This window comes from Camelina sativa, chromosome 11, assembly GCF_000633955.1.
Source record: "Camelina sativa cultivar DH55 chromosome 11, Cs, whole genome shotgun sequence".
NCBI classification, from domain to species: domain Eukaryota; kingdom Viridiplantae; phylum Streptophyta; class Magnoliopsida; order Brassicales; family Brassicaceae; genus Camelina; species Camelina sativa.
Window position 1 is genome coordinate 40,825,051 of NC_025695.1, and position 13,803 is coordinate 40,838,853.

The following is a 13,803-nucleotide window of genomic DNA, read 5'->3' on the forward strand; positions in this document are numbered from 1 at the left end:
TTGAACATTTGTTCAATGATAAGTGGATAGTCAATTGCAGTATTGTTAATAGATAGTTACTTGTGTTTATTCTTACATAATAGAAGTAATACACATCAATTCAGGTGACTATGACAACGTGTCCATATGGAAACATATGGGGTTATAGTGCAATTTGTGGATACGATATTTGTCCACATGAATAACTATTTGTGGATACATTATTTGTCAAACTTATCCAAATGGATAACTATTTGTGGATACAATATAAGTAATGAATAACACTCACACAAAAAAACTCAAACTTTTTCCGAGATCGAACTAATACAAATTCAATAGTAAAATTACAATAAACTAAGAAAACCCAGATCGAATTTCATATAATCTAACGTGATAAGGAAAAAGATCTAAAGATTTCATCTTCTCTAGATTCCCACCATTGTTGGAATGGTTTTTGAAAACTTTAGAAAAGGAATGTGAGAGAGGAAGAGAGAGAAATATAAATAAGCTTTTCTCTTTCAATGGATGAGCAAAAGCAAAACAAGGAAGAAGAAGATGTAGTGTTTGGTTGAATAATTGTGAGAGAAAGAGATAGAGAGAGAGAAAAAAAAATAGAAGAGGTTAGGAGTTAGAGGTAATATGTAATTAAACTTGAAAAAAGTATATGAGTAGTAGAAAGTGGGTGTGAGTGTTAATACTTTTGGAGAAAGTGGGTGTGGGTGCAAAATTCCCATAAAATATAGTGAAAAGACACAACTCTAAAATGAACATATACAACTGTTTGAGTTAAAAAAAAATGAATAAAAACAATTTTCTTTCAAACCAATACTAAGCAAAGTCACAAATGTTGTTCTATATTAAGTTGTATTGAATTTCTATATTGCTATAATTATTTCTAAAATTTTAGTTAGATTATAGAATAAATTTGAATATTAGATATTAAAATTTAATTATTTAGATTCAACATAAAATAGAAAATTTGTTTCAACGAACTTGTTAGTTACTGATGAAGAGACAAATATAAAAAGAGCTCAAAAAACATGAATATTTAAATAAACACACCTATTAGAACGAAAAGTGATGATGAAAAAATATAAATAAAATATAGTGAAAAGACACAACTCTAAAATGAATAGATACAACTGTTTTGAGTTTAAAAAAAAATAAATAAAAACAATTTTCTTACAAAACAATACTAAGCAAAGTCACAACTGTTGTTCGTATGTATTCAGATTGTTATTCTTATTTTTAAATATTAAACTATTTTTTTAACAAAAAGTTACGATAAAAATAGACGCAATTGTAATTCTATATTAAGTTGTATTGAATTTCTATATTGCTATAATTATTTCTAAAATTTTAGTTAAATTATAGAATAAATTTGAATATTAGATATTAATATTTAATTATTAAGATTCAAAATAAAATAGAAAATTTGTTAGTTACTGATGAAGAGACAAATATAAAAATAGTTCAAAAGACATGAATGTTTAAATAGACACAACTATTAGACTGAAAAGTTGTGATGAAAAGATATAAATAAAATATAGTGAAAAGACACAACTTTACAATGAACAGATACAACCGTTTGAATTAAAAAAAATTATGAAAAGGTGCTACCGTGCTGCTACGAAAAATCGCAAATGTTGTGTATGCACTTGATTTTACCTAATAACTCATATAAATTTCTTTTAAATAGAAGACATCTTTATTACCATATTGAGAAGTCAAATTCAAAAACTCACTATATAATCCATCTAACTCTTGAAAAAAAAACTCTAGGTATTTTCATGAAAAATTTATATTTAAAATTAACTAAAAGTTGTAAGTTAGATTCATCATTCCAAAAATCTTTTGTTAAATTAAGAATTGGAGGAATATTTTTACTTTTAAAAGAATGAATGCCAGAGAATAATTTAGAATGCTGTAAAAACTGTTGATATTGAAATTCTATATTATATTCTGTCATGGCAAAAAAATAAAAATAGTTCAAAAAACAAATATATCTAGATTTCAAAAGATATGAATATTCGAATAAACAAAACTCTACAATGAACAGTTGCAACTTTACAAAAAAATCGTTACAATGAAGAATCGCAACTTTTTGTAAAACACACAATTTAATTTTTCTACAGATTTTTTAAAAAAGTATCCAAAAGGTACGGTTGAAAAAACACAACTTTTGGTGGTATTTATTCGGATTGCTATTACATATAGACATTAAATTTTTATATTTAAAATTAACTAAAAGTTATAAATTAGATTCATCATTCCAAAAATCTTTTGTTAAATCAAGAATTGGAAGAGTTTTTTTTACTTTTAAAAGAATGAATGCTATAGAATAATTTAGAAATCTGTAAAAACTGTTGATATTAAAATTTTATATTATTTTTTGTCATGGTAAAAAAATGAAAACAGTTCAAACAAATAGATTTCAAAAGATACGAATATTCGAATAAACACAACTCTGCAATAAATAGTTGCAACTTTACAAAAAAACCGTTACAATGAACAATCACCACTTTTTGTAAAACATACAATTTAATTTTTTTACAGATTCTTTTAAAAAATTATCCAAAAGGTACGATTAAAAAAATACAAATTTTGGTAGCATTTATTCTGATTGGGTTTAAATATATTGAAAACTCAAATCCAATAAAAATCTTCCAAAAATAAATTTTGGTTGCACCCACTACAGTAAACCTCTATAAATTAATAATATTGGGACCAGGAAAATCTATTAATTTGTAGAGGTTTTAATTTCTCGATAAATTAAGAATTATTAATTTATAGAGAGACTTTCCTAATTTGGTAAAAAACATTAAAAATAAGATTTAATGGTTATAACTAATATTTTTATAAAATCATTTACAATGAAAATAACAATTATCATGTTTTGACAATAGCACTCAGAGATTTTTATACAAGTAACAATATTAAAAATGAACTCTAATAAAAATTAATGTGTCGATATATACATATATTTGGATAATTCTATATAATTATTAATTTATATTATTGATGGGACCATATATTTACAAAAGATTTTCAAAAAATTATTATTTTATTATATTATCGAATAGTGTCTAAAATTACACTAGTCCCAACTTGGGACCGGAGAAATTTATTAATTTATAGAGGTTATTAATTTACCGAGTATTAATTTATAGAGGTTCTACTGTATTTAACTTGTAACTAATTAATCTATCAATTAATCTATAACTTATTAATTTATAACCTATTTGTAACCAACTTATTAAAATTATATAGTCAACAAAATATTATTTGTGTACTTCCCTTTTATTATAAAGAGGATCCCTTAGAAAAAAAAAGACAACCAGTAGTCCCCAAATAAGTTACTTGTATTTGCTGTAATAACTTTGAATCTCCAAAACGGTCTCTCCATGTATGGATGAAGATATGGTTTGATTTATAAAAGGAACTTTTTGGAAAAAAAAAAAAGTAACGTGGAAATTTTGAGTTACCTCGCTAGTTTGAAACTAAACTACAGTAATTTTTTTTATCAAAGATGACAAGATTAGATAACCACGATTTGAACAGAAAACTCATCTAGGTAAAGAACATCTTACGTTACGTTATACAATAATTGCAAAAAAATCCAAATTTGTATTAACTTTATGTAACGTCGTCTCTTTTGGTTATATTGCTTACAAAAGGCATACAATAACATGACCTGAATATATAACCTATACAATAAAGAATCATCGGTTGATGAGTACACTCATTAATTAGTTAGTAAAGTTCGGTAAATGATAGATATGACTTTAGAACTCTAGAGAATGTCTTTCTAAACCAGAATTAACCTGTGTCGACACTTTTAATTAATCATGTATAACCAAGAAGACTGTAGGTAATGCCAATTCCAATAGGTTGAATCAACCCTCAGCAGATTACTTTGTTTTAACGTCTTATCTAAATTAAAAGATGGAACTAATCACAACCAAACATGTAGATGAAAAGTTACAGTTACATGAAAAGTAGCTGGATTCTGTGTTCTAAGTTAATATGTTATATACACTTGAGATCTTCTGCATAGTCTACAAAGGCTTGAACTCGACTATAATCCTCAGACGCTTCCAACCCTGGGATTCTAACTTTTTTTAAAGTGTTCCTTTCGGGATTGAAGTAGTAAACTAAGAAGGGTTTAAATTTCTTATTCATGGAGACAATAATTTCACCAGTAGCCGTCACTCCAGCGACGACGTAAGCATTGTTCTTAACACCTGTATACACCGGCAAAGTGTATTCACGTTTCAACCATTCTTGTTTCTGGTCATCCTCTAGAATCCACAAACAAAACTTAATGACATCCCTATAGCAGTTCCAACTCCAACTAATCACGCCTAACTTTCCCTTGTAATTTATTAGTTTGATGGGCGAAAGACAGCTGGATAAGCTCATGGTAGTAGAATCTTTGTGAAGAAACCTAAGCTTTTCAGACCTAACATCAAAGCAACCTATTTTTAACAACTTGTTTCGGTATACATCAACTATGTAATACAAAACCCCATTGATACATATCCCTTCTTTTATAGGCGGATCATGATTTACATGACACCTGACCTTCCTCCATGAAACATCTCTAGTTCCTAATGTCGAAACATGTTCCTCTGATCCATAAGGTGAATAAATTATTGACAGTACCTTGTACTGTTTACCAATCAGATCATACCCTAATAAGCTGGTCGGATTGTACTTACTTGTAATTTGAGTTAATCTCTTGAGTAGTCCAGTCATAGGGTTACATATAACAGGCACTGTATCTGTCCCCATGTTAGGAAAATAAAGCAAACCAGAGACTGGGCCAAAAATCTCTTTTCCCACCATGTCTTTAGGTAACTGCATATGAAAATCGGCTGATACGACTTCAAGAGAATGGTCCTCATCTGGATTCTGGGGCGACGAGTAGAAGCGCCACTCATCCGAATTTCCTACGGCGAATAAGAGACGTGGCCGAGTCGAGGGCCTAGTCAGGAACAACTCGGTGAAATCTGGACCTCGAAGTAAAGACGCACAGAACTTGGATGCAAGACCAAACCTAGCGATTGACTTGGTCGACGATCTTGAGAGTATCTCGAGAAGGATATCAATCGGGATGGGATCTGAATTGTCTTCTCTTTCCATCTTGCTTTTTTGGTTGTAGACTTTGCCGTAGGTTTTGAAGGCCATGAAGTCCCTTAAAAATAGGGTTTTTGGCTTATCCCGATTGGGTTCGGGCCGGCCCAAAAAACTCTTAAAAAATATATTTTTACTTTTTTGTTAACATTTGTATTTGATTGAAACATTTGATTAAAGATTTATTGTAAATAAAATTTAAACTCTAACCCTAGTTTTATATTTACTTAATAACTTTACTTATTATTTTTAAAATTTTTATATGTGATATTTTATATAATTTACATATATTATTTGGTTAAAGTATAAAAAATATTTGGTTTTAAACTTTTTTCTTCTAAATTAGGTTGGTTTTAGTGATGAGTTATCTAATTTTTGATTGATTTGTTTTATAGTGCACTTTTAAATATTGTTTCTTAAGATATGTTTTAAACTTATAAGTTTAATTTTTTTATTCGAGAGATAAACCAGCAAAAGTCCGAAAAAATCCTATAGTCATGTTACTAGTGGCAGCATTAAGGTGATTGATGGCAACATGAGGTTATTATTGGTGTGTTGATAAAATTCTGAAGCCATTCATATCAGAAAAATTCATCACAAAGAGCAACAATTACGATGTATAAATGATAAAGGAGTTTGTACGTCAGACAACACCTTTGATGAGTATCTCACTATTTAAACGTACCCTTTTTGAATCATCACACTATAGTTTCGACTGAAAAAACTGTGGATTGTATCGTGTTTTCAGTAACAGTTCCAATGGTATCAAGATTCAAGGGAACTGTTAGCTGTGACTTCGTTGAACCACAGCTATGTAACTTTGAACGAATATAAAGAACAATAACACTTGAGTTTTTGGATTGTCTCTTTTTGGCTTTTCATTTAGTTTAAATACAGAAGTACAAGAAAGGGAAATGGAGTCGTAGCTCCTACATTGCAGGAAAATGGGAAAGTGGAAAGATGGTTCCTATTCCATAGGAAGACCGATTCTTCTCCTTATTATCGAAAACAATTCAAAACATAAAACCCTTAAAGAAATCCGAACCAAGAATTGAATCAAGACATAAACTTCTGGTTAGGAACCTTGGTCTGGTTTGATACTCTTCTTGTCGGTTCTGCAACTCCATCAGGAACATCATTCTTAACGGGGATCCAGATCTGTGATGGTTACATCATTGATACTTTGAGAACTGGACCACATCATAGACTTGGTCGACTCAATGCCCTCAGAACCTCGTTCTTGATTGCCTCTATTTGGAAGGAAGAATCCAGGACGGTGAGGAACAGGTAAGTCGAGGGTATTGCTACTCAGCATCAACATGATTGTCGACAGGTTGGGACGATGAATTGGATCATCCTGAACACATAGGAGGGCAATGTGGATGCATCTCGTCACTTCTTCACTCTGATAATTCTCTGCAATGGTTGGATCCAAGAGGTCTGACGGTGACCCATCTCTCCAAACCTTCCAAGCCTGTAACAAAAATCCAATCATCAGTCAATAATAGGTTCATGTTTTTGAGATTTGATTGTTCTGTTTAGGTACTCACGTAGGTGACTAAATTATCAACCATAGTGTCTGACGTCGGGTGGAAGCTGCTGTTCTTCCTGCCGCATATAATCTCAAGAACTAAGACCCCGAAGCTATAAACATCAGATTTCATTGAGAATAGGCCATTAATCATATATTCGGGGGACATGTAACCGCTGCAAGATTAAATGTAATTGGTGAAAAAAGGATACTCCAAACTTCAGATCATAAGCAATCAAGTGTAAGAAGTATATACGGTGTCCCAACTATCCTGGTCGTATTAGCTCCACTTTGGTCCATACCAAAGATCCTTGCCATCCCAAAGTCAGCAATCTTTGGGTTCATATCAGCATCCAATAGGATGTTACTCGCTTTGAGGTCACGATGTATGATCGTTAGCCGTGAATCTTGATGAAGATAAAGAATGCCTCGAGTGACTCCCTCAATAATGTTGTACCGTGTCTTCCACTCTAACTGTCCTTTCTTTGTAGGGTCTGCAAAATTTGAAACTAATTAGCTACTACTAGTACATTTCAATCAGAAAACATGACAGATAAAATCCATGAATCTATATATAGATATGTTTATTTCACAAACCAAAGAGAAAGTAGTCAAGGCTTTTATTCGGGACAAACTCATAAACAAGAATCTTTTCTTCTCCTTGGAGACAAAACCCAAGAAGCCTAACAAGATTCCTATGCTGAAGTTTTGCGACAACAACAACCTCGTTCTTGAACTCTTGTGCACCTTGTGCTGATGTCTTTGACAGCCTTTTTACTGCAATTTCTTTTTCATTAGGTAACGTACCCTACATATAGGACAGGATTATAGCTAACTTAAATCAGATGGTTCAAATTTTTCAGAAGATGAAATGAATCATATCTGTACCTTGTAAACTTCTCCGAATCCACCTTGACCGAGCTTGTTACTCCTTGAAAATTTGTCTGTTGCAGCTTCAACTGTCTTAAAATCGAATTGCAGGGAGTGTGCAATCTCAATATCAGCTACAGAATCAAATCAAACATAGACTATGTGATATCACCAACAACTTCTCATCATAATTGTAATAAATGTTCTTTATATGGCAAAAGATAATAGATAGGCCAAAGAAAAGCATATGAACAACACTTACATTGATCAAAACAAATCTCCTGATTGGGTTTTCTCCTCCAGAAAAATTTCCATACAAGCACTCCCAAGATGATGACGATAACTACAATGGCAACAACAATTGCCACAATAGTTCCTGTTGACATTTTTCCACTACCTGCAGAAGTACAAAATAACTATATAAGCTTTTGAATTTTTTCACAGGTTCTTGTAACTGTACTCTTTGCAATGAATGACCTGTCTTGGTAACGTTGGCACTATTGGTTAGAGATGTTTTTGGAGGAGGTGGAGGTTTAGATACAGGTTGTGTCGATGGAGATGTTGCTATAATATCATGAAAAGCTCCGAAATAGGGATATAAATCGATTCGGAAAAAACAGCTTAGCCTTATAATAATCCCTCCTTCCTGCCCAAGGAAAAGCTGCTGGTAGTTATTAACACTTGCTTGGAGACAAATATTACAGTCAGCGTTCGACAGATCAGGAGTGCACTGCATGAGTCCATAGAGTGTCTGAGAATCTGGCAAAGCTGCTACATCGGCTGCATAGTACTGACCACCAGACCACGTTGTGTCATTATTTGTGGAAACTGCTTGTACCATACGGAGAGTTAATTCCTTCCATACTCTAGTAAACTCAGTTGCATTCATTTTGAGATCCATAGAATTGAACAGCGTAACACGTGGTTCTAACTCAAGCAAACCGATGAAGGAACTGTCTGAGTATCTGATCATACAAAGAGTTCTAATTGATTGCCATAAAGAAGCTTCTTTCTGATTGGGGCACATCTGTATTAACGCATTCGATCCAGACATTATACAAGTTGAACAAATCTCTGGTTCTGTACCAGGAATGCACATCCCCGCGGCGTACACTCTGTTAGGAGGTTGGCCTATTGAGGCGCTGTAGAAACCGCGGTGAGCCGTGACATTAGAAGCAAGAGATGTGAGCAGAAGGCGTCGGTTTGTGTCGTAAATAGAAAATGGTGTAAAGAAGCTGGTGTTCATACATGGAAGCGCAGAAACAAATCCGGTGCCTGTGAGGACAAACCAAAAGAACAACAAGGGCATGTTCATGGTGATACTTGTATTAAAATAGCATAAAGCTAATGAGGTATGCATCTGTATGCTTCCCTACATGTTTAAGTTATAACCACAACACAAGGTATTAAATGACAAATTAATATTCCTCGGACTAGTCAAGTCTTCTTGGCTTTTTATGAATACGTAACCTCATTAGCTACTTCACAATTGTTATCTCTTTGGTATTATTGTAAACGTGTAACCAATATTTTTTTTTTTTGAATGGCTAAGAATCGTCATATAAAAATACAAAATTTATGTATGACAAATTGACAACTACAGAGAGGATGGACAATGATATATGGTCAAAAACGGGGTACTACTTTGAATGGAGATAACAATTTTTACACACATCATATATTTATATTATATATGCAGCTTCTACTGGAGCCAAAGTTTATCATACAACGAGAAGCATAAGTAACCAGAGTAAACTGATAAAACATAGAAATGAACGTTAAGGTAACAAACATACCGTAGCTTCAGTACCTTTTTGAACAATTTTTTCTTTTTATTTTATTCTCCTTACGACAAAATATAGTGATTCCGTCGTAAACAATTGTCTCTTTGACAATAGCAAGAAAGAGATTCAAATACTCAGAAGCTCTCGACCAAATTTAGCAACCGAGCTGTCAAGCATTTTCTTGTTTGTTGAAACAAATTCTTCCGTTCAAATTACCAGAGAACTCGTGAACTAGTTCCTTCCCGGACCCAACCTTCCAATGCAATGTACATTTTCACTTCCTACGTTAAATGTCATGTTAACCATTCACAAAACTCCATAATTAACCTGTGTTGACACTTTTATTTAGGCACGTGGCTATAAAGACTTTGACTTTAAAATTTTACCTACAGAGAATTTGGCTGTAGATGCTTTGACTGTAAAATATTCTGATTGTTTACCAACAACTTTTAAAGTTGTAGCTGTTATTTTTTATTATTATTAAATAATAATAATGAATATATATTATGTCAGAAATTAATTCAGATAGCACTTTAATGAAAATTTTAATTTTATTAATGATAAATTAAAATTCTGAAAAATATAAGTTAATCAAATATGTAATTTTGTTTGAAAACTAATGATAAATTACTAACAATATTCTGATTTTTGTTTTGTTTTTGGTGATTGATTCTTGATTGATTATTCTGGCAAATATCAATAGTATTTTTTAAAGGAGATTCTTAAAAATAGCACCAATTTAAGTTTTTGTTCCAAAACTAGCACACATGCTCAAAAGTTCCAAAACTAGCACAAATTTATATATTAACAAAATAAAATATTAATTAAATTATAAAAATGTCAAAATCGTTAGATTGCAACAATCTTGTTCTCTCTCACTTCTCTCTCCGCCGATTCCAAATTTAATCGCAGACGACGTTCCACCGACAAACCCAATCGAATCCGTGAGTCATCAAGTCTAAGTCAGTAAAAAGCATGAATCTAAAGGTCGGAGAGATCTTCAAGCTCTGGTTCAGAAAGACGAGAAAGCCCAAGATTTGCAGGTCCCAATCTCTGTCGGCTCATCTCACCGACAGGGTATGAGTCTCTGTTCGAATTATTGTATCAAAACTTTACATCATTTAATTAACCCAAAAAACAAAAACTTTCTAATTTAAAGAACTGAGTTTTTTAAGGTACCTTCTCGTCGTGCTACCTTAAAAGCTCAGTTTTTTAAATTAGAAAGTTTTTGTTTTTTGGGTTAATTAAATGATGTAAAGTTTTGATATTAATTATGAATTAGATTGGGCAAGGAACGTATAGTAATGTGTACAAGGTTGTAGCTTTGAAGAAAGTTAGAGTGGTGAGTTTTTTTTTCTTGCTAATAAAACCAAAGCATTAGCAGTAGTGATTATAAGATTTCATAGGATACATATATGAAATTTCATGTTCAAGGTTGTGTACATTGTACTCCCTTATAGACACTAATCACTAGCTTCATTTCAATTTCCTTTTTTAACGAGGTAGAATTCTATTAAGTGTAATAGGGAGAGTCCTTTTCACTTTTTTTTTGTGTTAGTAGGGAAAGTTGTGATGGTTTAGGATTTAATAATTTTGATTGTTACATGTTAATTGTTTGTTGCTCGTGTATTAATGTGTTTCTCAGCCACATTTAAAAATTAAGGAAGCATTGTTGAGAATTCATGAAAACTTTCCTGAAATTTATTCATTGATTTCAATTTTTGTCGCAGGAAATAGGGTTAAAGATTTCTCTAAGCTATGTCATGTTGCAGATGACACAAGATGCATATATATGTTGGATATCTGCAGATGTATGGGTGTCAAAATGGGTCAAGACTAATGGTTTAACTCAATTCAACTCAAATCAAGAACCCTAATGAGTTGAAAATTTTAACCCTAGTGACTTGATGGGTTAAATGAGTTGATGATTAAATGAGTTAATGAGTCAAATGAGTTTGGTTATAATAGGTTTATGAGATAACCCACTAACCCATCAATTTCTACATTATCAACCTAATATCATCAACATCATCATAATTTTCCCGCCAAAATCCCAAACCCGCAATTTTCCCGCCAAAAACACAAATCCGTAATTTTTGATAAAAATTGAAATCCGTAGTTTTCTTGCCAAAATTCAGAATTTATAATTTTCACGCCAAAAACGCAAACCCGCAATTTTCTCACCAAAATTCAAATCCGCAATTTCCCGCCAAAATCTCAAACCCACTATTTTCCCACCAAAATGCAAACTCATAAATTTCTCGCCAAAAACGCAAACCCGTAAATTTCCCGCCAAAATCGTAAACCCGTAAAATTTCCCGCCAAAAACGCAAACCCATAAATTTTCCGCCAAAAACGCAAACCCGTAAATTTCTCGCCAAAAACGCAAACCTGTAAATTTCCCGCCAAAAATGCAAACCCACAAACGTAAATTTCCCGCCAAAAATGCAAACCCGTAAATTTCTCGCCAAAAACGCAAACCTGTAAATTTCCCGCTAAAAACGCAAACCCGCAAACGTAAATTTCCCGCCAAAAACGAAAACCCGTAAATTTCTCGCCAAAAACGCAAACCTGTAAATTTTCCGCCAAAAACGCAAACCCGCAAACGTAAATCTCCCGCCAAAAATGGTAACCATAATTTTCCGCCAAAATCTCAAAACCACAATTTTCCCGCCGAAAATGTAAAATCTGATTTTTCCTCTATAATTTTCCACTAAAAGTTATGTGATGGTGATAATGATGATGATAGTAAAAAGGATGATGAAGATTAATTATTATTATTTTATATTATATATTAATTAATTTATATTGTAGTGGGTTAACCAATTAGTCATCTAACTTATTTAACTAAATGGATTCATGGGTTGATCCAACCCAATTGTTAAATGAGTTGAGTCAACTCATTAACTCATTTAACTTTTAACTCATTGGATAATGAGTTGAGTTGGGTTGAGTTAACCATTTTGACATCTCTATGCAGATGAGAGTGTGTTCCTTTATTCAATTACTCTATCTGTTTTTTAGACATATATGATGCTTGATAAACCTTTTTAGATTTTTTGGTACTTGTATGATGTATAACATTCTCACATGTTTATGTTAGCACTTTGCTTTAACTGTGACTAAACTTTATGAAAGATTATATAAAATGGGGAATGATTGTGTGAAAATTCAGGAAGGATTCTATGAAATTCGGAAAGGATTCTGTGAAATTCATGAAGAATTTCCTTGAACTTCATGAAGAATTTCCTTGAACTTCATGATGACTTTCATAAGAAAGTTTAGATTTCCAAACATTGGAATATGCACAAAAATGAAATCATTACTCCTCACTAATGGAATATTCGGGATGTCTTCATAAAATAATAGTTAAAAAAAAGGTTACATGTTTAAAGAGTTCTTGCTTAAATTCAAGTTGGTTTAAACATGTAATCAACTTGAGGAGTTCTTGCTTAAAGAGTTCTTTAAAGAGTTCTTGTTTCTTTCTACTTTGATGAAATCAATATATAAATAAAAAACCCACATTACAATGAAACACATCAAAGATATCACACACTTCTCCAACACATGACACAAGATAATTTTATCTTCTAAAGAAACATTTCAAAGACATCACAGACATCAAACTAAAATACTTCATAAAATCCATTTAGGAAGGTCTTCCTAATATTTATGGATCCCTTCCTTAATTATCTACCTCCGAAATCAAAGTTTGTCTGGTTTGCATTCTTCTCCTTGGACACAACCCCCCTCTCAAATCTATCCCCAAACCCAAAAAAAAACTCCACATTCTCAACACCATCAACCCACGTTTGAACTTTCACCTAAAGGAAAGAACCACATGATAACAAATCACACACATAAACTTCACCAGATCTTAATCCATTATATGAAACACTTCTCTTTGATTGAGAATCAGACTTCATAAACCCAATAAGGAACATGCCTTTGAACAGAAAATGCAAAAATGTGATCAGAAAAATTGTGTTTGAACATGCTGGTAAAGAGAGAAAAATTTCAAAAGACAAACTCACAAATCCCCAACCGCATCTATTGAATTCTTGGCCTCTTTTTAGATGCATCTGTATCAAATCCTTCTATTCCTTTGAGTGAAGCAACACCTCCTAAAAACCTAGCTTCACATGTGAATCACCAAACCCAAAAAATCAACGAAATCAATTAGTCTAAAGACACATTAACATGAAACAGATTCTTAAATTGATTTGCCAAGTTTTTTTACTTGTTCCTATAAGCACACTTTCCATATCCAATCAGACCCACCGATACTTTCTCCCAGTAATCCGCTGTTGTTGTCGCCGGATGACTCTCCGCCGCCACACACACTATCGTAGACAACGGCGGAAGCGCCGATTAGCTTAAAAGAACTCTGGTTGTTGATCGGAATCTGGTGAATGAAGATGCTTTTGATGTAGATTTTGATTGTAATGGAACCAATCGATTGATTTGGTACTGAACTGGAAAAAAATGTGATCAGAAATGAAG

At 32.4% G+C, this 13,803-nt stretch overlaps 2 protein-coding genes across 2 annotated transcripts; both read right to left on the reverse strand.

Annotated features, from left to right (window-relative positions):
• Positions 3,937 to 5,130, reverse strand: LOC104725774 (putative F-box protein At5g52620). Its single transcript, XM_010444498.2, has one exon. The coding sequence runs from the start codon at positions 5,122 to 5,124 to the stop codon at positions 4,009 to 4,011; it is 1,116 nt and encodes a 371-aa protein (XP_010442800.1). The 5' UTR covers positions 5,125 to 5,130; the 3' UTR covers positions 3,937 to 4,008.
• On the reverse strand, positions 5,969 to 8,883 carry LOC104725775 (putative cysteine-rich receptor-like protein kinase 12). The gene is made up of 7 exons (XM_010444499.1): positions 7,994 to 8,883; positions 7,779 to 7,913; positions 7,535 to 7,650; positions 7,244 to 7,454; positions 6,903 to 7,140; positions 6,666 to 6,822; positions 5,969 to 6,589 (listed from the first exon to the last, which is right to left on the reverse strand). The coding sequence occupies exons 1-7, from the start codon at positions 8,874 to 8,876 to the stop codon at positions 6,257 to 6,259; spliced, it is 2,073 nt and encodes a 690-aa protein (XP_010442801.1). The 5' UTR covers positions 8,877 to 8,883; the 3' UTR covers positions 5,969 to 6,256.